Source organism: Salmo salar, chromosome 01 (genome assembly GCF_965601325.2).
Source record: "Salmo salar chromosome 01, fSalSal1, whole genome shotgun sequence".
Classification (NCBI taxonomy): domain Eukaryota; kingdom Metazoa; phylum Chordata; class Actinopteri; order Salmoniformes; family Salmonidae; genus Salmo; species Salmo salar.
Genome location: NC_138291.1, coordinates 75,022,873 through 75,050,383, shown reverse-complemented (window position 1 = coordinate 75,050,383; position 27,511 = coordinate 75,022,873). Strand labels below are relative to the sequence as shown.

Sequence of the window (27,511 nt, the reverse complement as noted above, 5' to 3'; positions counted from 1 at the left end):
TGGATTTACAGACAGCACTTGAACAAGAATCCATAGTCACCAGAGTCTTTTACGCCACATATTTCAGGAGATGTGTGAAGTCCAGAGACATGGTTAAGTACCAAGGGAACAGTCCTGACATGTGAGCGCAAGAGTCCGATTTCTCCCATATTGTTCGGGAGAAATGTGCATAGTTCTCATGTGCATTTCAGGAGCAAGCGTGGGGTTTCTCACAATACTTAAGGGAGAAACAATCATATATTTCCTCATTCACAGTGCAACGGGCTCTAAAAGTATCGCCAACATTGTAAAAGCCAAGGGTAGACACCAGCGAAATGAACAACAGCATCATGTTTGTTAAATGCCCTAAAGGTCACTAATCAAATAGTTAAACCGCTGATCAATAAAAAGTCAGCGATGTATGAGTATGATGTAGGTGAAGAAAGGTCCGGGGTGAGAGAGAGAAAGTGGCGAGGGCACCTGTACAAGAATGGGAGAGACAGACCAGGACAGGCAGGGAGCAGGCAGGCAGACAGGCAGAGAGATCAGTTCTCTGGCCAACAGCACACATGGATCGCACTGTATCAACGACAACAAATAGCCTCCATCATGGAGGTGCCAGCGAATGCAGCTGCAGCAGAGATCTGCAAACTCGCAGACGATGACCACGCAGTGGCCCGTCCGGTATCAGCCTACTCAGTGACATCCACGGTCCCAGCCACAAAACCCTGCAGCTTGATAGTCAGCTAGCTAGCAGCTAGTTATTGTGCTGACGTTGATTCCAGAGGCAGCTTGGAACTCGGCACACGAGAGGAATTAATGTCGTCGTTCAACCACAACTCCGTGAAGCATAAGATATTACAGTTTTTAATGTCCCGTTGGTAGTTTAATCTTCCTCGTAGGTCATAGAATTTATTTTCCAATGATTGCAACTTAGCTAGTAGAACAGAAGGCAGTGGGGGTTTATTCGATCGCCTACGAATTCTCAGAAGGCAACCCGACCTCCGTCCTCTTTTTCTCCGTCTTCTCTTTGCGCAAATGACAGGGATTTGGGCCTGTTCCCGGGACGCAGGTTGTCCTTCACGTCGGGCTCGTCGGACTCGTTAAAGGAAAAAAATATTCTGCCAGTTCGTGGTGACTAATTACTGTTCTGATGTCCAGAAGTGATTTTCTGTCATAAGAGACGGTAGCAGAAACATAATGTACAGAATTATTTGTTATTTTTTTTAAATAACGCAAAAAACCGAACAAAAAAACACAGTTGGTTAGGAGCACGTAAAACGTCAGCCATCTTCTCCAGTGCCTTGATACATGGTTAGCAGATGTTAATACGAGTGTAGCGAAATGCTTGTGCTTCTAGTTCCGACAGTGCAGTAATATCTAACAAGTAATCTAACAATTCCACAACAACTACCTAATACACACGAATCTAAGTAAAGAGGTGGAATAAGAATATATACATTTAAATATATGGATGAGCGATGACCGAGTGGAATAGGCAAGATGCAATAGATGGTATAAAAATACAGTATATACATATGGGATGAGTAATGCAAGATATGTAAACATTATTAAAGTGGCATTATTAAAGTGACTGGTGATCTATTTATTAAAGTGGCCAATTTATTTCAAGTATGTATGTAGGCAGCCTCTCTATGTTAGTGACGGCTGTTTAACAGTCTGATGGCCTTGAGATAGAAGCTATTTTTCAGTTTCTCGGTCCCAGCTTTGATGCACCTGTACTGACCTCACCTTCTGGATGATAGTGGGGTGAACAGGCAGTGGCTCGGGTGGTAAAAAATGGTGAGGGTTTTAGATGACACACCAAATTTCTTCAGCCTCCTGAGGTTGAAGAGGTGCTGATGTGCCTTCTTCACCATACTTTCTATGGGGGTGGACCATTTCAGTTTGTCCGTGATGTGTACGCCAAGGAACTTAAAACTTTCCCCCTTCTCCACTGCTGTCCCGTCAATGTGGATAGGGGTGTGCTCCCTCTGGTGTTTTCTGAAGTCCACGATCATCTCCTTTGTTTTGTTGACGTTGAGTGAGAGGTTGTTTTCCTGACACCACACTCCGAGTGCCCTCACTTCCTCCTTATAGGCTGTCTCGTCGTTGTTGGTGATCAAGCCCACTACTGTTGTGTCATCTGCAAACTTGCTGATTGAGTTGGAGGCATGCATGGCCACGCAGTCAGGGGTGAGCAGGGAGTACAGGAGGGGGCTGAGCACCCACCCTTGTGGGGCCCAGGTGTTGAGGATCAGTGAAGTGGAGATGGGCCGCCCCAAGTGGAGATGTTGTTACCTACCTTCACCACCTGGGGGCGGCCCATCAGGAAGTCCAGGACCCAATCGCACAGGGCGGGGTTGAGACCCAGGGCCTCAAGCTTAATGATGAGCTTGGAGGGTACTATGGAGTTGAATGCTGAGCTGTAGCCAATGAACAGCATTCTTACATAGGTATATCTCTTGTCCAGATGGATAAGGCAGTGTGCAGTGTGATGGCGATTGCATCGTCTGTGGACCTATTGGGGTGGTATGCAAATTTAAGTGGGTCAAGGATGGCAGGCAAGGTGGAGGTGATATGATCCTTGACTAGTCTCTCAAAGCACTTCATGATGACAGAAATGAGTGCTATGGGGTGATCGTCATTTAGTTCAGTTACCTTTGCGTTCTTGGGTACAGGAAGAATGGTGGCCATCTTGAACCATGTGGGGACAGCAGAATGGGATAGGGAGAGATTGAATATGTCCGTAATATGTCCTTAATCACACCAGCCAGCTGGTCTGCGCATGCTCTGAGGATGCGGCTAGGGATGCCGTCTGGGCCAGCAGCCTTGCGAGGGTTAACTCGTTTAAATATCTTACTCACGTCGGCCACGGAGAAGGAGGGAGCTGGAAGCAAGACGTCGGTGACCGTGACATGGCTGATTTTCTTTTTGTAGTCCGTGATTGCCTGTAGACCCTGCCACATACTTCTCGTGTCTGAGCTGTTGAATTGTGACTCCACTTTGTCCCTATACCGATTTGGGGTTTAAGAAGTCAATGAGAGAAGTGAAAAATTCTTCCTTAGTTGTTATTTTTCTCTTCAGTAATTTAACACAATATCTTCATGAAAATGACAAACTGACATGTTTGAATTTTCTTCAAAAACAACTTTATATGGAAGAATTGCCTTTGATTTGACGGCCTGCGTATGAGCAGATCAACGCAGGCAACCATTAGACCTGATGAAGTGTTTCTGCACGTGAGCTTAGCTTGCCAACTTCACCATTACATCCCCTACAAGCGTGATTGTTGTTGGAGAAGCAGTTTCTGCCTATCTTCATATTGTATGGTTTTTGATGATAGCTTGGCTATATATACGTGTACCGAGTCGATGTACAGGGTACGAGGTAATTGAGGTAAATATGAACATATAGGTAAGGGTAAAATGACTAGGCAACAGGATAGATACTAAACAGTTATGGCAGCGTTTTATTTTAATTTTATTTCACCTTTATTTAACCAGGTAGGCTAGTTGAGAACAAGTTCTCATTTGCAACTGCGACCTGGCCAAGACAAAGCAAAGCAGTTTGACACATACAACAACACAGAGTTACACATGGAATAAACAAACATACAATCAATACAGTAGAAAAATCTATATACAGCATGTGAAAATGAGGTAGGATAAGAGAGGTAAGGCAATAAATAGACCATGGTGGTGAAGTAATTACAATATAGCAATTAAACACTGGAATGGTAGAAGGTGCAGAAGATGAATGTGCAAGTAGAAATACTGTGGCGCAAAGAAGCAAGATAAATAAATAAATACAGTATGGGGATGAGGTTGCTGGATGGGCTATTTACAGATGAGCTATGTACAGGTGTAGTGATCTGTGAGCTGCTCTGACAGCTGGTGCTTAAAACTAGTGAGAGAGGTAAGAGTCTCCAGCTCCAGCAGAGAACTGGAAGGAGAGGCGGCCGAAGGAAGAATTGGCTTTGGGGGTGACCAGTGAGATATACCTGCTGGAGCGCGTGCTACGGGTGGGTGCTGCTATGGTGACCAGTGAGCTGAGATAAGGCGGGGCATTACCTAGCATAGACTTGTAGATGACTTGGAGCGACATCATTGATGTATACAGAGAAGAGAGTCGGCCCGAGAATTGAACCCTGTGGCACCCCCATAGAGACTGCCAGAGGTCCGGACAACAGGCACTCCGATTTGACATACTGAACTCTATCAGAGAAGTAGTTGGTGAACCAGGCGAGGCAATCATTTGAGAAACCAAGGCTGTTGAGTCTGCCAATATGAATGTAGTGATTGACAGAGTTGAAAGCCTTGGCCAGGTTGATGAATACGGCTGCACAGTACGCTCTACACTCTGTAGCGCCTTGCGGTCAAATGCTAAGCAGTTGCCAAACCAAGCGGTGATGCAGCCAGTGAAGATGCTCTCTATGGTCCAGCTTTAGAACTTTTTGAGGATCTGAGGGTCCATGCCAAATCTTTTCAGCCTCCTGAGGGGAAGAGGTGTTGTCTTGCCTTCTTTACGACTGTGTTGGTGTGTGTGGACCATGTTCATTTCTTAGTGATGTAGACCCCGAGGAACTTGAAGCTCTTGACCCGCTCCACTACAGCGGGTGGAGACCTCGATAACAGCATTTCCGGAAGTTAAATGTAACAACAAAACATTATTTATAAAAATATCTATATTTAATTATTATTGTGTATGTACTGATACTGCAGTTCATTTGTAAGAGTTTATCAATGAGTATGTTTACATGCACAGTAATAATTAGACATTAAACTGATTTTGAAAGTAGGCATTTTATTCAATAGTAATGTAAACACCATACTCTGTTTTTCTTAATCGGCGTAAAATCGAAATTGAGGTAAGCATAAAACACCTGCCTGTTTTTCTGATCTATTAGGACATGCGTTCCAGCGGTGCATGTGCTAGCACCAACCGAGTGAGCCTTGCTCTTTAGCACGAGTGAAATTAGTTCAGAACAACTGAATGTATGCGTTTTATAACATTTCTATGCGAAAACTACTTCTATGTCTGAACTCGGAATCAAATATTCTTCCCAAAAATAACATGGTCGCTGTGGTCGAACATTAATTTCAGTTGATTATTTTCTGCATTCATCAAAGTGCCATCAGGTAGCCTGATTTCAGATGTGTCCATGGAAACAGAATTATTCGGGAAAGCATGTAAACATTTTAATCAAACTATTATATTAATCGGACTATCCACCAAGGGCGTAACTTTGGTTTTAGAAGTGGGGGGGACATAATTATTATTATTTATTTTTTATCCAGTCGGATAAACACTCCAAACAGCCTTCCCAACCAGGACAAAAATGCAATTTTAGAATGTGGGAGGTACATGTCCCTCCTGTCCCCAGTGAAAGTTGTGCCCCTGCTATCCACAATAATAGCATTATTGTGTGCATGTAACCATAGGTTTTTTGCAAACCAGCTTAATATAAGTCAGGTCTCCAACCCATTCTACTGTACATTTTCTTCAATATGGGAGATATCATAATATCTTCTATCTTGATAACATATGAATCCACTAAAACTATGTGTTCTTCTTCTGCCATAAATCAGACTTTAGTTTGTTACATGTAGATCATGTGCTACATGGAAACGTTAAAGCAACATTGCCCTGAACCAGAGAAGAAGATGCACTTTGCCTCAACAATTATTTTTACAGTCTATGGCAGGAATCATCAACTACACTGAACAAAAATATAAACCCAACATGTAAAGTCTTGGTGCCATGTTTCATGAGCTGAAATAAAAGATCCCAGAAATGTGCAGTTTTGTCACACAACACAATGCCACAGACGTCTCAAGTTTTGAGGGAGCGTGCACTTGACATGCTGTCTGCAGAAATGTCCACAAGAGCTGTTGCCAAATAATTTAATGTTCATTTCTCTACCATACGCCACCTCCAAAGTCGTTTTAGAGAATTTGGCAGTACATCCAACCGGCCTCACATCCACATACCAAGTGTAACCACGCCAGCCAAGGACCTCCACATCCGGCTTGTTCACCTGCGGGATCGTCTGAGGCCAGCCACCCGGACAGCTGATGAAACTGAGGAGAATTTATGTCTGTAATAAAGCCCAGTATAGATTCAATCATGGGTGATTTTTCGATGGTCAGACTGCAAATTGACTGCAAGAAACCCAAACAGATATATTTGACTAAAATGTAATAATTTAAAACTTTGCTTACATTTGTATACGATCACATATATCTCTCTATTATGTGTGGGAATACTTTGGAACATATTTCCAAACTCAAAATCACTTGGAGCTGATTTGCTGATGTTTTTACAGTCTTTTATGTCCCCCCCCAAAAAAATATATATATATACTTTGGGGGGCCCAATAAAATCACCTGCGGCCGCCAGTTGGCGAACCATGGTCTATATGGCCTCGACCTATATCAAATAACTTGTTTTAATATATATATTTTTTTTTCTAAACACGTGTGCTGGCTGTCGTCCATTGACATCATATCCGGTCTGCTTGTGTTGTTGTTTTTCCTGCCTGACGGAGGGAGTGGGGATGTACTGACGGCTGGGAGGAAGAGAGGAGCGACAAGAAAGCCTTGGGAAGAGATAAGATAGAAAGGGAAAAGGTCCTGGTTTCCACCGTCCGTCAGGTTAGGTATCAACCACCTACAGATTGCAACACCGTCTGACCAGTCACTAAACCGGGGGTGAAATGTCGTCGTCTACCAGTCGTCAGCTTAGCGAAAGCAGGGCCATTCCAACCAGGACGGTGTTGATCAACGATAGAACGCAGCTACCTCATGATTATTGCACCACCCCTGGAGGCACTTTATTTTCAACAACTCCGGGAGGTAAAATCAACCCGAACCGATAAATTGTCTCTTATTACTGATATATGATGTGTGTTTCAGCAACTGTCGCCATTTCGCTATGCACTGTCGTGCATTTGTGGCCTACAGTAGCTAGACTGATTGCATGTCAAGGCATCCTCCAAGCGTTCAAAACAAAAACAAAGGTTTGCCCGGACGCTGCCGTCACCTTTGGCAATGTGATTTGTTGGTGTTCAACGCAATGATTCTGAATCATGGTGGCTCCATTTGTAACAGTGCAATATGTTATTTATTACCGTGCCTTCAGAAAGTATTCAACCACCTTGTCTTTTTCAAAAGAAATTGTTACAAGGTGAGATTAAAATGGATTTCAATGTCATTTGTTCGTCAACGATCCACACAAAATACACTATATATATATATTATAATGAAAAATAAAACACTAATATATCTTCATTACATAAGATTTCAACCCCCTGAGTCAATACATGTTAGAATCACCTTAGGCACCGATTATAGCTGTGAGTCTTTCAGGGTAAGTCTCTAAGAGCTTTACACAACCGGATTGTACAATATTTCCAAATTCTTCAAGCTCTGTCAAGTTGGTTGATGATCATCGCTAGACAGCCATTTTCATGTCTTGCCATAGATTTTTAAGCCGATTTAAGTCCAAAACCTTAACTAGGCCACTCAGGAACATCAAATGCCGTCTTGGTAAGCAACTCCAGTGTATATTTGGCCTTGTGTTTTAAGTTATTGTCCTGCTGAAAGGTGAATTTGTCTCCCAGTGTTTGTTGGAAAGCACACTGAAACAGGTTTTCCTCTAGGATTTTGCCTGTGCTTAGCTCTATTCCATTTCTTATTATCATAAAAAAACTCCCTAGTCCTTGTCGATGACATTCACACGCATAACATGATGCGGCCACCACCATGCTTGAAAATATGAAGTGGTACTCAGTGACGTATTGGATTTGCCCCAAACATAACGCTTTGTATTCAAGACACAGTTAATTTCTTTGCCACCTTTTTTGCAGTTTTACTTTAATGCCTTATTACAAACAGGATGCATGTTTTGGAATATTTTTTTTTCTGTACAGGCTTCCTTCTTTTCACTCTGTCATTTAGGTTAGTATTGTGGAGTAACTACAATGTTGTTGATCCATCCTCAGTTTTCTCCTATCACAACCATTAAACTCTAACTGTTTAAAAGTCACCACTGGCATCATGGTGAAATCCCTGAGCTTGTTCTTTCCTCTCCGGCAACTGAGTTAGGAAGGACGCCTGTATCTTTGTCGTGACTGCCTGTATTGATACACTATCCAAAGTGGAATTAATAACTTCATCATGCTCAAAGGGATAGTCAATGTTTGCCACAACAACAAAAAATTCACCTATCTACCAATAGGTGCCTTTTGCAAGGCATTGGAAAACCTCCCTGGTCTTTGTGGTTGAAATGCTTGACTCAGGACCTTTTTACATTTTAGTCATTTAGCAGATGCTGTTATCCAGAGCGACTTACAGTGCATTCATCTTAAGACAGCTAGGTGGGAGAATCACAGTGATAGTAAGTAAAATGTTCCTCAAAAAAGTAGCTATCAGCAAAGTCAGCGCTAGTAAGGGGGAAAAGAGTCAAGTGCGTTGACAAAAGCTTCTTTTTTTTTACCTTACAGAAAATGTAATGTGTGGGGTACAGAAATGAGGTAGTCATTCAAAAATCATGTTAACCACTGTTATTGCACACAGAGTGAGTCCATGCAACTTATTATGGGACTTGTTAAGCACGTGTTTAATCCTGAACTTATTTAGGCTTGCCATAACAAAGAGTACTTATTGACTCATGACATTTCATTGTTTATTAATTAGTAAAACATTCTTACAACATATTTCCACTTTGACATTATGGGGTATTGTATGTAGGCCAGTGACACTAAATCTCAATTTAATCCATTTTAAATTCAGACTGTAACACGCGGAAGGCCAGAGAGGACAAATTAATTTAAAAAGTTGTTCCCTCGTTATGTCGATCACAACGTATTTATCTTATGATCACTACATAACAAAAGTTGTTTTGTCGAGATCACAAGATAATCAAAAGTACCACGCATCATCCATTAATTTGTTCAGTACCAAAATAACAACTTCATCAAGGAGCCCTATGGCTTTGTTGAGTGCAATGTGGGGCATTTGAGCCCTGAATGATACCTGACAGGCAACACTGTCTCCCAAGCTGCGTGCCGCCCCCAAGACCACAGTCAATCGCATGCAGGGAACAACAGAGCTAACCTGGCTAGTATTGTGAGCTAGCTAGATAGTCTTGTTAGCTAGCTTGTTATCTATGCTGGTTGTTAGCTTGCATAACTGATATGTGTATAATTATAAGGGACACTTCATGTTTGTGGGTAATATTTACATTGAGTGAGCTCCATTCCTGACAGGCTTATCCGATTAAATTTCAGCCTCAGAGGCTGATAAGTCAGGAAGCTGCCTTATATGCTGTTTTTATAGGCAAGGCTTATTGCAGGTAGATTAGCTGTGAAAGTGCTTTATAGCCATATGCATATCTGATCCAGGGGGTGAGTTCTATTCCTGGCAGGCTGATCAGATTCAATAGCAGCCTCAGAGGTTGATGTCAGGATACTGCCTTGTAGGCTGTTTCATGTGTAAGGCTCCTTGCAGACAGCCTACTAGGTAGCGTCCTGACTTATCAGCCTCTGAGGCTTCTAATGAATCTGATCAGCTTGTCAGGAATAGAGAGCACCCAGTCTTGATCATATAGATAATGCATCCTGACTGCTAATCTGCCTGCAAGGAGCTTTACCTATGAAACAGCCTGCAAGGTAGAATCCTGACTTATCAGCCTCTGAGACTGCTATCGAATCTTATTATCCTGTCAGAATTGGAGCTCACCCACTCTGTACATTTTAAATATTATCTATAAAACATGAAGTGTCCCGTACAATTATAAACATATCTGTTATGAAAGCTAACACCCAGCATATATAACACGCTAGCAACAAGGCTAACTAGCTAGCTCGCTCACAAGACTAGCCAAGTTAGCTGCATTGTTGCTTCCATGCGGTTGGCTGTGGTCTTGGGGGTAGCATACAGCCTGGGAGACAGGGCTGCCTGTTAGGCATTGTTCAGGGCTTAATTGCCCCACAAAGGCTTAGATGCCCCATGAGCTCTTGGCTCAAGATAAGGGACATTTAGCTTGTTAACATTCTAACTTATAAACTGATAATGAGCGCCAAACACAAATGAAAGCATGATGTTAGGATGAAATGTACCATCCCTGAGTGTAGCAATCAATAAAAACATATGCGCTGATCCACCATGGGCTCTGCCTCCTCAGCCATACTGCCAATCTATCATCAATGCGTCTATTCCTATTTATAGAGTTAATCTTGTGATCTTGACAAAAACAACTTTTGTGATGTCGTGATCATGAGATAAATAAGTTGGGATCTCAACATAATGAAGGTATATATTTTTTTTAATTCATAGGATCTCTCTGGACTTCCGTAGTAACACAACAAAATGTGGAAAAAGTGAAGGGGTGTGAATACTTTCTGAAGGCACTGTAGGTAGTTACAATGTATTCATATATTCATCCATGCATGGCTGGTTTGAGGAAGTATCTGAATTTCATTGTCCCAGACAGTGCTTTTGCATTTAAATAAATATTGCACTTTTATTGAAATAATGTTTATAGAAAGCTAAGGTCGCTGCTTTTTGTTTCCAGCTTTTTGTTTGACGATACCGTAAACGATTATCCCAGCATCTGATGTAGGTACCTAGGCCGTGTTGTACATGACACGCCATCTTTTGATTCAAATGGGTATTTACAGTAAATATGTAACGAACCAAACAGATTTATGCTCTTCCCCTTTCCATTCACAGATGTGTGTATTGTGAATTGGTGCATCATTTTGTTTGTTTGCTGTCACCATTGTAATGATGACATTTGCAAAACAAGAAAACAGATGAATGAAATTTGACCTTGATTTGCCTATTTTTGCACTGCTGCACAGTGCTTCGCTATTGCATGTTCCATATAAATGAACAACATTGTAAGTTGAAGAAAACGACAACGACTCCATCTACACCTAAAGTAATCGATGCAATATAATCAGCGTGTTATTATCGACATGATGGTGTACCAGTTCTCTAAAGCAGGTTTGTAATACATCTGTTGTTAATGCATTTCTATACATTCGATGGTTGTAACTAATATGTCAAAGATGTTATTAAATAATCACTCTCCTCTGTCATAGGGACCAGGATCATCTACGACCGTAAGTTCCTATTGGACCGGCGTAACTCCCCCATCGCCCAGACCCCCCCGGCCCACCTGCCCATCATCCCCGGGGTGACCAGCCTCAACGTCCTGACCGAGAACCGAAGGAACGAGGCCAACAACCACATAAAACCCCACAACAGTCATGGCAAGACAGCCACCGGTCAGTGGGTGCCATATCCTCTGACTGCTGTTGTCATGCCATACAACATGCTCTCTCTCTGTAGTCCATGTCAACCATGTTTTATCATGGAACACCTGAGTCAAATTAGTAATAACAAAGGTATTACACCCCCTGTTTTAGAGTACAGATGACATTGTATTTGTGTTCTTGTGTTTTAAAGGTGAGGATGCTCAGTTTGAGATGGACATCTGACCTCACCTGAGGAACCACACCAGAACAACAGAAGAAGAAACAAACCTGGTTCCTGTGCTGTGTGCTAGTGGCTTGTAGAAACCAATGTTGTGAGCTCTCACATCACTCACAGCAGCCATCTTCTTTAGCTCTCTGTCTCACCGTCACTGGGTGTGATGTATGTAAACCACGCAGATAAACTATACCATGTAATACGTTAACTGTACGGCCAACTTGGACCCATACTGTGGCTCTGTTTCAATGTCCATGCTAGCATACCACTTAGAATGAAGCAATGTATTTGACATGCATCCTAAGTGGTATGGTACTGTGGATATTGGAATGTAGCCTGCATGTGTTGTTGCCAACTCTTCTATCGTTGTCAAGCCATAGTTTGGCATGACAATGAAACGACACAAAGAGGAGTTGGCTACAATACAAACTGACTGGGCTACCAAGGCTATGGCTAACCCTGAGACCTAGCGGAAGACTCTGCTGGTCTATTTGAATAGGTCTCAGGGTTACCAATCTGCCGTATATGTATTGTATGTACTTCAGCCACACAACAAGGAAAAGGGTCTAAAGGTAACCAGAGATATTCTTAACCATTAACAAAATATAGACGCCCAAGTCAATGCAGTAATCTAAACTGACCATTCTGTATTTCTGTATGTGTCCTTACTACCAGAGCACACTGTAAACAAAGCCGTCTTTACTGCTTTAGACATTTTATAATGGGGCCTAAGAAACTGTACAACATCTACTACTTGTACTACTTTGTAGAGCAAAGTACTGGCCTTAGAATCCTCTGTCAAAGAGATTGATATTACTTATCCTTTTCAGAACCTTTGTCATTGTTTGGGTAAAATGTTCATAAAAACAAAACAAAAAAATACTGGATATGCTCTTACCTGCCTGTTTTGTAGTCCGTTAGTTACCAGCAATTAAACTCATAAGGGATGATGTGACTGATTCAATTCTGATTAGCTGAGAATTTCATCATCATTCCAAGCCTTGAATATCTATCCATCACCAATACAAGCCTGACTTTATGTTGCGTTTTGGGTCTTTCTGGTAAAGGATTTTATAAAGATTTACCATTTGGAAAACCTTGGCTTTCCGTTTGTGGTGATGGTTTGATAGATTTGCAAAATGAAAGGAGAAAATTAATTTCTACATTATTTCAGGCTATACTAAATGTTAGACATAATCCGATAATTACTAAATACATTTGAATTAGCTACATGAATGGTTTGTATTTTGTCACAAAAGAGATTTGAAACTACAAACTTAACTGCTGTTCTAATTTGAATTCACTTCATTTTTTTGAGAAATTTCAATGCCAGTGGACACTGTTACAGCAAGATCAATAAAGTTCCTTATGATGAGGATTATGCTGTTCTCCCTGTTTTGTCTGTACACATGGTTTCACATGGTTGTGATCACATTGATAACAAATGTCCAACACAAATTTGTCTTCTGCTTTATCCCATTCCCAACCCCTCCAAAAGACAGAGATACACACAGAGAAGAATATACATACATCCAGTTGCTTTGAGCAGGTGTTGGAGATTAGAGTGTACACAGTATGTTCAATAAAAAGAAAAGAAAGACTCATACTGCAATCTATTTTCCCAAGTGTTTTCAATGTCACGCTTGGGTGCACTGCGTACATTGAAGAGTCTTCCTTTTCTGTTTTAATCACAGTCACAGAGATAATTGTTTCCGACCATTCCAATTTGTATGATCGTTCAAAATTATTTTTCCCAGTCAGAGCTCGTTTTTTCCCCCAGAGTTTTCAGTCTTGAATGCACTGAAGTTTGAAGTCAGAGATTTACAAGTTCCCAGTTGTTTTGATGCAGCATAGAAAAGCCTCAAGGCTTCAGTCATAACGGTAAAAAAAAAAAATTACAGAGGGCAGTTTAATCACGTCCGAATCGTCCTCTGGAAAAACAGACATGCTTGGGTTTGTCGTGTTCGAAACGACTGGGAACTCGGAAATCTTCGACTTCAGTGTGTTGAAGACAACTGCGAACCTTAATTTTTTTTTGCTCCGACTAAGAAAAATCATTTTGAACGGTCATCCAACTCGGAATTGTCGGCAACTCTGGCCCTTTCTAGAGCTCTGGCTTTCCGGCTTGAAGATCACTGGCGTTATGATCTGACCTCGTTTTTTTTAGTTCCCAGTTGTCTTGAAAACATCAATAATGAAATAACTGACATTGTAATAGTAATACAAGTCCTCTGCAAATATGACACCATAAGGCTATATGGGTAGTAGTTCCTCAGCCCTAGGGTCAGTTATTGAATAGCCCTGGTGTAGGATATTATTTTGACCACTAGGTGGTGTGCAATGTCAAGTGTTTCAAGTACAGCAAATACTTTTGGTCTTGTAGTGTATGTGGACACATGCTCGTCGAACATCTCAGTCCAGAATAATGGGCATTAATATGGAGTTGGTCCACCCTTTGCTGCTATAACAGCCTCCACTCTTCTGGAAAAGGCTTTCCACTAGATGTTGAAACATTGCTGCGGGGACTTGCTTCCATTCAGCCACAAGAGCATTAGTGAAGTCGGGCACTGATGTTGGGAGATTAGGCCTGGCTTGCATTCGGCTTTCCAATTCATCCCAAAGGTGTTTGATGGGGTTAAGTTAGGGCTCTGTGCAGGCCAGTCAAGTTCTTCCACACCGATCTCAACAAATCAATACTTTATATACCTCGCTTTGTGCACGGTGGCATTGTCATGCTGAAAATGGAAAGGGCCTTCCCCAAACTGTTGCCACAAAGTTGGAAGCACAGAGTCATCTAGAATGTCATTGTATGCTGTAGCGTTAAGATTTACCATCACTGGAACTAAGGGGCGTAGCCCAAACCATGAAAAACAGCCCCAGACCATTATTCCTCCTCCACCAATTAGGCCTGGCTCGCAGTCTGGCTAGCATTCTCCTGGCATCTTCCAAACCCAGATTTGTCTGTTGGACTGCCAAATGTTGAAGTGTGATTCATCACTCCAGAGAACGCGTTTTCACTGCTCCAGAGTCCAATGGTGGCGAGCGTTACACCACTCCAGCTGACGCTTGGCATTGTGCTTGGTGATCTTAGGCTTGTGTGCGGCTGCTCGGCCATGGAAATCCATTTCATGAAGCTCCCGACGAACAGTTATTGTGCTGACGTTGCTTCCAGAGGCAGTTTGGAACTCGGTAGTGAGTGTTGCAACCGAGGACAAAAAATGTTATGCACTGCGCGCTTCAGCAGTCAGCGGTCCCGTTCAGTGAGCTTGTGTAGAGTCTACCACTTCGCAACTGAACCATTGTTGCTCCTAGATGTTTCCTCTTCACAATAACAGCACTTACAGTTGACCAGGGCAGCTTTAGCAGGGCATACATTTGTTGGAAAAGTGGCATCCTATGACAGTGCCACCCTGAAAGTCACTGAGCTCTTCATTAAGGCCATTTTACTGCCAATGTTTCCCTATGGAGATTACATGGCTGTGTGCTCAATTTTATACACCTGTCAGCAACAGATGTGACTGAAATAACCGAATCCACTAATTTCAAGGGGTGTCCACATACTTTTGTTTATATAGTATATATCCAAATGATGTGTGTGTGAATGTGTGTGTGTGTGTGTGTGTGTGTGTGTGTGTGTGTGTGTGTGTGTGTGTGTGTGTGTGTGTGTGGCTGTGTGTGTGTGTTTTATGTGGCTGTGTGTGTGTGTTTTATGTGGCTGTGTGTGTGTGTGTGTGTGTGTGTGTGTGTGTGTGTGTGTGTGTGTGTCTGTGTGTGTGTGTTTTATGTGGCTGTGTGTGTGTGTTTTATGTGGCTGTGTGTGTGTGTGTGTGTGTGTGTGTGTGTGTGTGTGTGTGTGTGTGTGTGTGTGTTTTATGTGGCTGTGTGTGTGTGTTTTATGTGGCTGTGTGTGTGTGTGTGTGTGTGTGTGTGTGTGTGTGTGTGTGTGTGTGTGTGTGTGTGTGTGTGTGTGTGTGTGTGTGTGTGTTTTATGTGGCTGTGTGTGTGTGTTTTATGTGGCTGTGTGTGTGTGTGTGTGTGTGTGTGTGTGTGTGTGTGTGTGTGTGTGTGTGTGTGTGTGTGTGTGTGTCTGTGTGTGTGTGTTTTATGTGGCTGTGTGTGTGTGTGTGTGTGTGTGTGTGTGTGTGTGTGTGTGTGTGTGTGTGTGTGTGTGTGTGTGTGTGTGTGTGGATGTGGCTGTGTGTGTGTGTTTTATGTGGCTGTGTGTGTGTGTGTGTGTGTGTGTGTGTGTGTGTGTGTGTGTGTGTGTGTGTGTGTGTGTGTGTGTGTGTGTGTGTGTGTGTGTGTGTGTGTGTGTGTGTGTGTGTGTTTTATGTGGCTGTGTGTGTGTGTGTTTTATGTCGCTGTGTGTGTGTGTGTGTGTGTGTGTGTGTGTGTGTGTGTGTGTGTGTGTGTGTGTGTGTGTGTTTTATGTGGCTGTGTGTGTGTGTTTTATGTGGCTGTGTGTGTGTGTGTGTGTGTGTGTGTGTGTGTGTGTGTGTGTGTGTGTGTGTGTGTGTGTGTGTGTGTGTGTGTGTGTGTGTGTGTGTTATGTGGCTGTGTGTGTGTGTGTGTTTTATGTGGCTGTGTGTGTGTGTGTGTGTGTGTGTGTGTGTGTGTGTGTGTGTGTGTGTGTGTGTGTGTGTGTTTTATGTGGCTGTGTGTGTGTGTTTTATGTGGCTGTGTGTGTGTGTGTGTGTGTGTGTGTGTGTGTGTGTGTGTGTGTGTGTGTGTGTGTGTGTGTGTGTGTGTGTGTGTATGTGTGTGTGTGTGTGTATGTGTGTGTGTGTGTGTGTGTGTGTGTGTGTGTGTGTGTGTGTGTGTTTTATGTGGCTGTGTGTGTGTGTGTTTTATGTGGCTGTGTGTGTGTGTGTGTGTGTGTGTGTGTGTGTGTGTGTGTGTGTGTGTGTGTGTGTGTGTGTTTTATGTGGCTGTGTGTGTGTGTTTTATGTGGCTGTGTGTGTGTGTGTGTGTGTGTGTGTGTGTGTGTGTGTGTGTGTGTGTGTGTGTGGTGTGTGTGTGTGTGTGTGTGTGTGTGTGTGTGTGTGTGTGTGTGTGTGTGTTCTATGTGGCCGTGTGCATGCCACTGTCTGTAGCAACGTAATCTCTGAAACGCAGAACTAAAATCTTACGTAATTGCGTCAGATGCTAGATTAAGTCCTAGGGGAAGACGTGTTAGAAAAATACACTACAACGAGGAACAGGGCGGTAGCTCCACCCCCATCTGTTCGCAAGTTACAGTCAAGGGGAGGGGCGAAATATCCCCTCCCCTATTGAAATTTGAATGTTTGGAACACCTGTGAGATCATGATTTGTCAAAATGATTAGCGAAGAAAAATCTGCACACCTTGTAAATCATTGGATCCCACAGTCTATTGACACGTTACGATTAAGCAATAAGGCCTAAGGAGGTGTTGTATATTTAAGTAATAAGGCGCAAGGGGGTGTGGTATATGGCCAATATACCACGGCTATGTCACGCCCTGACCTGAGAGAGACAGGTTGTTTCTCTATGTGGTTAGGTCAGGGTGTGGGGTGGGCATTCTATGGTGTTTATTTCTTTGTGTTGAGCCGAGTATGGTTCCTAATCAGAGGCAGCTGTCTATCGTTGTCTCTGATTGGGAATCATACTTAGGCAGCCTTTCCCCACCTGTAGTTGTGGGATCTTATTTTTGTACAGCATGTTAAGCCTGCAAGATGTTACGGTTGTTATCATTGTTTCTTATTTTGTGTTTAGAGTTCTGATTTAAAATAAATACAAGGATGAACACTTACCACGCTGCACCTTGGTCTACTCCTTTTAACGATCGTGACAGACTAAGGGTTGTTCTTTGACATTACGCAATGTGTAGTGCCTGGATACAGCCCTTAGCCGCTATTATAAGCTGGTTACCAACGTAATTAGAGCAGTAAATCAATCATGGGCATTATAAACTGGGTGGTTAGAGCCTTGAATGCTGATTGTCTGACAGCCGTGGTATATCAGACCATATACCACGGGCATGACCCACAAAAATGTTTTACTCTTCTAATTACGTTTGTAACCAGTTTATAATAGTAATAAGGCACCTCGGGGGTTTGTGGTATATGGCCAATATACCACGACTAAGGGCTGTATCCAGGCACTTTGCGTTGCGTTGTGCATAAGGACAGCCCTAACCCTAACCCTATTGGCCATATACCCCACCCCCCGGGACTTATTGCTTAATTATGAACCAGGTGGTGCAAGCCCTGAATGCTGATTGGCGGATACGACCAAAAAATACTTTTTACTCTTCTAATTACATTGGTAGCCAGTTTATAATATCAATAAGGCACCTCGAGTGTTAGTTGCATATGGCCAATATACCACGTCTAAGGGCTGTTCTTAGGCACGACCACACCCCCTCATGCCTTATTGCTTAATTATAAATTGGGTGGTTCTATCCCTGAATGGTAATTGGCTGACATCCGTGGTACATTAGATTGTATACCACAGGTATGACAAAACATGCATTTTTACTGCTCTAATTATGCTGGTAACCAGTTTATATTAGCAATAAGGTACCTTGGAGGTTTGTGGTATATGGCCAATATACCACAACTAAGGGCTGTATCGTGCCTAAGAACAGCCCTTAGCCATTTTATATTGGCCATATACCAGACCCCTTGGGTCTTATTGCTTAAATAAACCACCCCTGATGCTGTGTTCATAACCAAGTGGGAAGGTGGTATTTACCACATACTACTGGGAAAAATCCACTTGAACACCCTTCCAACTTGTAATTACTAATGGGAAACTCGTCTCATTCCTGAGCTTTCACTTCTCCTGCATGCTGTCCTCTAACGTCACCTCCTAAGGAGGTTAAATGTAATAACAAAACATTATTTATAAAAAACAATCTATAAATATGGTCGACGGTTTCAGTATAATCATATCTGAACCATTATCTTCCTTCATTTTCAGCTGTTATTTTACCCAAAAGCTTCTCGTTGTCTTTGAGTTGTGTTAAAATATGTTATTCATTGTTATTTTAATTTGTTAGTAACCATTTTATAAAAGCAATAAGGCACGCGAGTCTGTGCTATATTTTGAATTTAGTCACAGGCAGGGGTGCAACTTTGGTTTTAGAAGTGGGGGATACATCATTTTTTAAATATATTTTTTTATCCAGCAGGATAAACACTCCAAACAGCCTACCCGACTGCTCGAAGAAGTCTGCATGGTCCTAAAGCAAACCGTTGCCTCACTTTGTATCACATTCCAATGATAAAACTGTGGGGGCCAAAAATGCAATTTCAGAATGGGGGGGGGGGGGGGGGGGGCATGTCTCCCCTTTCCCCAGTGAAAGTTGCGCCCCTGGTCACAGGTAAATAGTTTGACTGACCCTCTGCCTCGTGTCGGGTTGAACAACACCATTTACCTGTGACTATATCATGATATAGCGTGGCCTCTTGAGCCTTATTGCTTAATTAGCCTAATGTAGCTCAGATCTGTCTTATTCTTATCCGAAAGGACGGAGGCCATTTTGAATGAATGTTTGAAGACAGGAAGTCATGAAAGGAAGTCTTGTTTTAGAAGAGAGCCTCAAAATTGCAGTGTTGAATTTCCTAATTACTGTAGGCTAGTTCAGGTCAGCCTTATCTGAGAAGACTGAGGTCATTTTAAATGATGTTTGATGACAGGAAGTTACAAATGTTTTAATTGTATCTTTCCACTGAGGTGTTCTTCTTGTTTTACATCCTCTGACAATAACAACATAATGATCAACGCGTGGGTATGGGTGTGTCTACGTAAAACCTGAAGGTCATTGAGTAATTCAGAAACTGTCCTTTTCTGATTCATCATTAGTTAATCCCATTGAAAAGACATGGGGAGAATAAGGCTTTACAGAAGACTGTCACGCCCTGATCTGTTTCACCTGTTCTTGTGCTTGTCTCCACCCCCCTCCAGGTGTCGCCCATCTTCCCCATTTTCCCCTGGGTACTTATACCTGTGTTCTCTGTTTGTCTGTTGCCAATTCAACCAGTGTTTTGTCTCAGCTCCTGCTTTTCCTAGTCTCTCTTTTTCTCGCCCTCCTGGTTTTGACCCTTGCCTGTCCTGACTCAGAGCCCGCCTGCCTGACCACTCTGCATGCCCCTGAGCCTGCTTGCCTGCCGTCCTGTACCTTTGCCCCTACTCTGGATTACCGACCTCTGCCTGACCTGACCCTGAGCCTGCCCTCCGTCCTGTACCTTTGCCCCACTACCCTGGATTATCGACCCCTGCCTGCCTTGACCTGTCGTTTGCCTGCCCCTGTTGCTATAATAAACATTGTGACTTCAACACAGTCTGTATTTGGGTCTTACCAGAAACGGGATAACGACTGTATGGAGACAGAATTAGTATACAACAAAGTACATCAGTACTCAGAAGCATAGATGTCAGCATCTGTGTCAGGCACTGGCTTTGTTAGTGTCAGTCTTTAAGTAGTTTTTCCACAGACCGATGTATTGTCAGTGTCAGTCTTTAAGTAGTTTTTCCACAGGCCTATGTACTGCCGGCAACCAGAAAACTGATGGTTTCAGATACCAGGTAGTCTATACCATCTCCTGCTGTTGTGCCCTTAAAAAAGGTTCTTACCAGTGGAAGACCCCTAAACTAGCTCCAGGGGAACATCCAAATGCTTACTTACAGGCCCCTAACCAACAATGCAGTTAAAAAGTATGAATAAGAATAAGAAATAAAAGGAACAAATAATTAAAGAGCAGCAGTAAAATAACAAGAGCGAGGCTATGTACAGGGGGTACCGGTACAGAGTCAATGTGGAGGCTATGTACAGGGGGTACCGGTACAGAGTCAATGTGGAGGCTATATACAGGGGGTACCGGTACAGTCAATGTGCGGGGGCACCGGTTAGTTGAGGTAATTGAGTTAATATGTACATGTAGGTAGAGTTATTAAAGTGACTATGCATATATTTTTTATTTAACCTTTATTTAACTAGGCAAGTCAGTTAAGAACAAATTCTTATTTACAATGACGGCCTACCCCGGCCAAACCCGGACAACGCTGGGCCAGTTGTGCACCGCCCTATGGGACTCCCATTCACAACCGGATGTGATGTAACCTGGATTCGAACCAAGTACTGCAGTGACGGCTCTTGTACTGAGATGCAGTGTCTTAGACCACTGCACCTCTCTGGAGCCCAGTGCGCCACACGGGAGCCCAAGATAATAACAGAGAGTAAAAGCGGCATGAAAGATGGGGTGGGGAGGTGGGCAATGAAAATAGTCTGAGTAGCCATTTGATTAGATGTTCAGAAGTCTTATGGCTTGGGGGTAGAAGCTGTTTAGAAGCCTCTTGGACCTACACTTGGTGCTCCGGTACTGCTTGCCGTGCGGTAGCAGAGAGAACAGTCTATGACTAGGATGGCTGGAGTCTTTGACAACTTTTAGGGCCTTCCTCTGACACCGCCTGGTATAGAGGTCCTGTACAGTGATGTACTGGGCCGTACGCACTACTCTCTGTAGTGCCTTGCAGTCCGGGGTCGAGCAGTTGCCATACCAGGCAGTGACGCAACCAGTCAGGATGCTCTCGATGGTGCAGCTGTATAATATTTGGAGGATCTGAGGACCCATGCCAAATCTTTTCAGTCTCCTAATGAGGAATAGGTTTTGTCGTACCCTCTTCACGATTGTCTTGGTGTGCTTGGACCATGTTAGTTTGTTGGTGATGTGGACACCAAGGAATTTGAAGCTCTCAACCTGCTCCACTACAGCCCCGTCAATGAGAATGGGGGCGTGCTTGGTCCTCCTTTTCCTGTAGTCCACAATCATCTCCTTAGTCTTGATCACATTGAGGGAGAGGTTGTTGTCCTGACACCATACGGCCAGCTCTCTGACCTCCTCCCTATAGGCGGTCTCGTCGTTGTCGGTGATCAGGCCTACCACTGTTGTGTCATCGGCAAACTTAATGATGGTGTTGGAGTCGTGCCTGGCCGTGCAGTCCTGAGTGATCAGGGAGTACAGGATTACACCATGCCCAAACCGGACGTGCGCGTACGTCCGCGTGCGCCATCGTGCGCCATCATGCGCAAATGGATTTTGTCCCCCCCATACCAAACGCGATCACGACATGCAGGTTGAAATATCAAAACAAACTCTGAACCAATTATGTTAATTTGGGGACAGGTCGAAAAGCATTAAACATTTATGGCAATTTAGCTAGCTAGCTTGCGGTTGCTAGCTAATTGGTCCTATTTAGCTAGCTTGCTGTTGCTAGCTAATTTGTCCTGGGATATAAACATTGAGTTGTTATTTTACCTGAAATGCAGAAGGTCCTCTACTCCGACAATTAATCCACACATAAAACGGTCAACCGAATCCTTTCTAGTCATCTCTCCTCCTTCCAGGCTTTTTCTTCTTTGGACTTTATATGGCAATTGGCATCTAACTTTCATAATAAGGTGTATTTCAACAACCGACTGACCGACCTCTGTTCATCTTTCAAATCACCCACGTGGGTATAACCAATGAGGAGATGGCACGTGGGTATATGCCAATGAGGAGATGGGAGAGGCAGGACTTGCACCGCGTTCAGCATCACAAATAGAACTGACTTCTATTTTAGCGCTTGGTAACGCAGACGCTCATTGGCGCGCGCGAGTAGTGTGGGTGCAATGATTAAGTAACAGGTATGTGTACATTTATTTTGCAATGCTCGCGCACGCGACACAAGCGGTGTAGTCAGCATGTTAGTCCCAGAGTCCTTAGCTTATTGATGAGCTTTGAGGGTACTAGGGTGTTGAACGCTGAGCTGTAGTCAATGAATAGCATTCTCACATAGGTGTTCCTTTTGTCCAGGTGGGACAGGGCAGTGTGGAGTGCAATAGAGATTGCATCATCTGTGGATTTGTTAGGGTGGTATGCAAATTGGAGTGGGTCTAGGGTTTCTGGGATAATGGTGTTGATGTGAGCCATGACCAGCCTTTCAAAGCACTTAATGGCTACAGACCTGAGTGCTACGGGTCGGTAGTCATTTAGGCAAGTTACCTTAGTGTTCTTGGGCACAGGGACTATGGTGGTCTTCTTAAAACATGTTGGTATTACAGACTCGGACGAGGAAAATGTCAGTGAAGACACTTGCCAGTTGGTCAGCGCATGCTCGCAGTACACGTCCTGGTAATCCGTCTGGCCCTGCAGCTGTGTGAATGTTGACCTGTTAAAGGTCTTACTCACATCGGCTGCAGTCGTCCGGAACAGCTGGTGCTCTCATGCATGTTTCAGTGTTATTTGCCTCGAAACGAGAATAGAAGTAGTTTAGCTCGTCTGGTAGGCTCGTGTCACTGGGCAGCTCTTGGCTGTGCTTCTCTTTGTACAGTCAAGTACAGTAAAGCTACATCCAGGAGTAAAACTCACCGGGAAAAGGCTTAGAATACAATTTGATCATTAAAAGACCAACACATTTATACAAGGTATTTGACCGAACCTTGAACCTAGTCTAGTGTAATGAGATTTGAGTCAACACTTACACGTTTCCAGCCTCGACCGTTCCATAGGTCCACTGTGCTTTGATCTCATCCAGAAAATATAAAATCAATATTACACATTTATTAACAGAGAGATGTAGACTGAATATGAACATGCAGATTACATTTTCAAATACATTCCACCATCTATCCAATGAATAAATCAGTTCTGAAAAATGAAAGGAGCTAACATAGTTATAATGCTATGTCTGTTTCATGATCTGAAATAGTTTTCACAGTCACAGCTGGATAGCTGGTTAGTGCTCAATTAATCATTAGTTAAAATGTAGGCTATAGGTAGCCGAGAAGGTGGTCAGACTGTAGGAGGCTGTTAGTGTGTTGGTTTTAGAGGTTGAGCTATTGGGATGGATGAGGATGTTTTAAAACATAAACATAGCCTACTTTAGTCCGCTGAGGCTCCTATACATACATTTCCAAGTAAAACAAAACAAAATATTATTGTTGTTCACCTCCCTAAGAGACCAGGCAGTACTGGACACATCTGGTGATTTGGAATGAGACTATGATTACACCCAATCTTACAGAAAGAAACAGATTGTTATTTTCTTCCTGCTGAAACCTTGTTTATAACAGGCATAATCGGAGGAGTAGGTCTGCCCTGGCCCCTAAGACAAGGCCTGAGAATACTAATGCATTGGCACACAAACACACACACACAGGTGGTCTCCCGTAGAGGGTACGAAAAGTGTTCTAAAGCGCCAAACAACTCGTTATATGACTGTGTTGGGTAATTGGAAATTCATTCTATTTTGATGAAACTGTTTTCTAGCTTCAAATTAAACTGTTGTCTAGTTTTGTGAAGCGCAGTGGAAATTATTGGCACAACAACTGAATCTATAAATGCCTGGGAATCTGCCCACATAGGAAAGAACTGGGGACAAAATCAATGCAGTGAAATTGGGGTTCCCTGGGGTTTGTCCAAACAACAAAACACTAACAGAATTCTAGATCAGTAAAGTTTGAAAACCACCTCTCCAAATGGAGACAATAAGCACATTATACGAAGAAAGAGAAAAGCAATTAAATGACAGACGATCCTATTAAATGCGTACAACAAAGTGTCAACTAGATCAAGACAACTTGTGATTAAAACCCCAAACTTTCCATAGCTTTCAAATGCAGGAGGGATATCACATTTCATATTTTCAAATATGATTAGTCTAGGTTTGAAGACAGCAAAGTGCATAACAAAGTAATGTAGAGAGACATTTCACTGTCGTCTTTGATGTCTGCTAATGATGAATTGCAGACACATCTATATTATTGTGCAGGTCAATTAAAGCAGAATTAATATATTCATGCTTTATACTTTATGCATAATGTTTGGGCCCAGACTAAATTAACTAAATTAACAAAGGAGCTCTGAAATAGCTTTTCTCTCTGAGTGACAGTTCATACACTGAGTCTGTGTTCCAAATGGCACCCTATTCCCTATACAGTGCACTACTTTTGACCAGGGCCGACAGGTCAAAAATATTGCACTATATAGGGAATAGGGTGCCATTTGGGATAAAGCTTCCCAACCTTTATGACTGCCTCTCAAGGCTAAGAGTCTCCACACAAGGCTCCAGCAGTATCCATGTACACTACCTGATTAAAAACCAGAGACTGTGTTTATGTCTGTGATTGCAAACTTTAATGATACATGGATTGCATTTGAAAAGTGCCACTTACTGATTCTGCAAACACCGCCCTCAACCGAATGGCTCTCCAGAGGGTAGTGCGGTCAGCCCAACACATCACTGAGGACACACTGCCTGCCCTCCAGGACATTTACACCACTCAGTGTCAAAGGAAGGCCAAGAAGATCATCAAGGACCTCGCCACCCGAGTCACGGTCTGTTCACTCTGCTACCATTTAGCAGATAGACAGAACAGGTGCATCAAGACCGGGACCGAAAGACTGAAAAAACAGTTTTTATCTCCAGGCCATCAGACAGTCATTGCACCATCTCCTGTACTAACAGACAAAGATAGACCCACTTGCACAAAACACACACACAAGCTCTCTCTCTCTCTCTCTCTCTCTCTCTCTCTCTCTCTCTCTAACTCTCTCTCTCTCTCTCTCTCACACACACACACACACACACCTTATACACATGCAGACTCCTGTTCTCACATATAAAGACTAACACACACCCATACGCCCATACTCACAAACGCACACACACAAACACACTCACACAGCCAACGCTGCTGTCCCATGTACAGTTGAAGTCGGAAGTTTAAGTACACCTTAGCCAAATACATTTAAACTCAGTTTTTCACAATTCCTGACATTTAATCCTAGTAAAAATTCCCTGTCTAAGGTCAGTTAGGATCACCACTTTATTTTAAGAATGTGAAATGTCAGAATAATAGTAGAGAGAACAATTTACTTTTATGCTTTTATTTCTTTCATCACATTCCCAGTGGGTCAGAAGTTTACATACACTTAATTAGTATTTGGTAGCATTGCCTTTAAATTGTTTAAAACTTGGGTCAAACATTTCAGGTAGCCTTCCACAAGCTTCCCACAAAAAGTTGGGTGAATTTTGGCCCATTCCCCCTGACAGAGCTGGTGTAACTGAGTCAGGTTTGTAGGCCTCCTTGCCCACAAATATTCTATAGGATTGAGGTCAGGGCTTTGTGATGGCCACTCCAATACCTTGACTTTGTTGTCCTTAAGCCATTTTGTCATAACTTTGGAAGTATGCCTGGGGTCATTGTCCATTTGGAAGACCCGTATGTGACCAAGTTTTAAACTAATATCTTGAGATGTTGCTTCAATATATCCACATAATTTTCCTCCCTCATGATGCCATCTATTTTGTGAAGTGCACCAGTCCCTCCTGCAGCAAAGCACCCCCACGACATGATGCTGCCACCCCGTGCTTCACGGTTGGGATGATGTTCTTCGGCTTGCAAGCCTCCCCCTTTTTCCTCCAAACATAATGATGGTCATTATGGCCCCACAGTTCTATTTTTGTTTCATCAGACCAGAGGACATTTCTCCAAAAAGTATGATCTTTGTCCCCATGTGCAGTTGCAAACCATAGTCTGGCTTTTTTTATGGCAGTTTTGGAGCAGTGGCTTCTTCCTTGCTGAGCGGCCTTTCAGGTTACGTCGATATAGGACTCGTTTTACTGTGGATATAGATACTTTTGTACCTGTTTCCTCCAGCATCTTCACGAGGTCCTTTGCTGTTGTTCTGGGATTGATTTGCACTTTTCGCACCAAAGTACTGTAATGACCAGACTAGATCATAAAGGAACAATTGTCCAGACAGAGGACTGAGTTAACGAATTGACGGTTTATTAACCCAACTTTACACAGGCTACTGTTTGGCCGTAGCCCACGCCAAATAAATGAAAGATACCCTACAAACCAACCGTGACCTTCTCTTGTGAAGCCCAGACGTAAGAGGAAGTACAATGGCTAAACCTGGTCTTAACTTCCAATGCTCCATCCCCCTGCCCAACCCCCTCCACGCCACTCCGCCAACCACCAGGATGCCCAGCATCAGAACATTCCAGGCATTCCCGTGATTGGCAGATAGCAGGTTGATTGGCATGTCGGATCCCACGAACACTGGGTACTGGTAAGTACCAGACAACCAACTAATAGCCTAACACATAACACACAGCTGTCTGTGCGGGTCACTACAGTACATTAATCGCTAGCAGACAGAACACGTCTCTTTCCTGAGCGGTATGACGGCTGCTTGGTCCCATGGTGTTTATACTTCTGTACTTCAGGCGTTTGGAAATTGCTCCCAAGGATGAACCAGACTTGTGGAGATCTACAATTTTTTTCTGAGGTCTTGGCTGATTTCTTTTGATTTCCCCACGATGTCAAGCAAAGAGGCACTGCGTTTGAAGGTAGGCCTTGAAATACATCCACAGGTACACCTCCAATTGACTCAAATGATGTCAGAAGCTTCTAAAGCCTTGACATCATTTTCTGGAATTTTCCAAGCTGTTTAAAGGCATAGTCAACTTAGTTTATGTAAACTTCTGACCTACTGGAATTGTGATACAATGAATTATAAGTGAAATAATCTGTCTGTAAACAATTGTTGGAAAAATTACTTGTGTCATGCACAAAGTAGATGTCCTAACCGACTTGCCAAAACTATAGTTTATTAACAAGAAATGTGTGGAGTGGTTGAAAAACGAGTTTTAATGACTCCAACCTAAGTGTATGTAAACTTCCGACTTCAAATGTAAGTATGAATGTTGGACAACTTTAAAAGTATTTTTCCTGCTACATTTGTTTAATTCCTATATATTTGAATGAACAGTATACATTTAAGCTGGACAGGGAATCCATACTGAGAGGGAAAGGGTTAGGATTGGATGAGGGTTTGTAAGCTTCCATCTCCATTCCAGACACTGCACACAAACACACACACACAAACCGTATCTCACCTGATCTAAAATTTTCCTTGGAAGTCATTTATGGAGCTTTCTATAAAAATAGGTACATTACCTTCCACAATTGACAACACTGTGAAGAGAGGAGACCGTGAGTGAGAGTGAGAGT

At 42.9% G+C, this 27,511-nt stretch overlaps 2 protein-coding genes across 2 annotated transcripts in view; one reads left to right on the top strand and one right to left on the bottom strand.

Moving 5' to 3' along the window:
* The window catches only part of LOC106608436 (inorganic pyrophosphatase-like), a 46,150-nt gene extending 21,199 nt beyond the window's left edge, over positions 1 to 24,951 (bottom strand). Inside the window, exon 1 of the mRNA XM_014206378.3 lies at positions 24,662 to 24,951. Within this exon, the coding sequence (XP_014061853.1) occupies positions 24,662 to 24,760 (99 nt within the window). The 5' untranslated portion in view covers positions 24,761 to 24,951. The remainder of the gene's footprint in view (positions 1 to 24,661) is intronic.
* On the top strand, positions 6,498 to 12,858 carry eif4ebp2 (eukaryotic translation initiation factor 4E binding protein 2). The gene is made up of 3 exons (XM_014206395.3): positions 6,498 to 6,836; positions 11,090 to 11,275; positions 11,457 to 12,858. The coding sequence occupies exons 1-3, from the start codon at positions 6,698 to 6,700 to the stop codon at positions 11,486 to 11,488; spliced, it is 357 nt and encodes a 118-aa protein (XP_014061870.1). The 5' UTR covers positions 6,498 to 6,697; the 3' UTR covers positions 11,489 to 12,858.
* Positions 24,952 to 27,511: the final 2,560 nt, after the last annotated feature.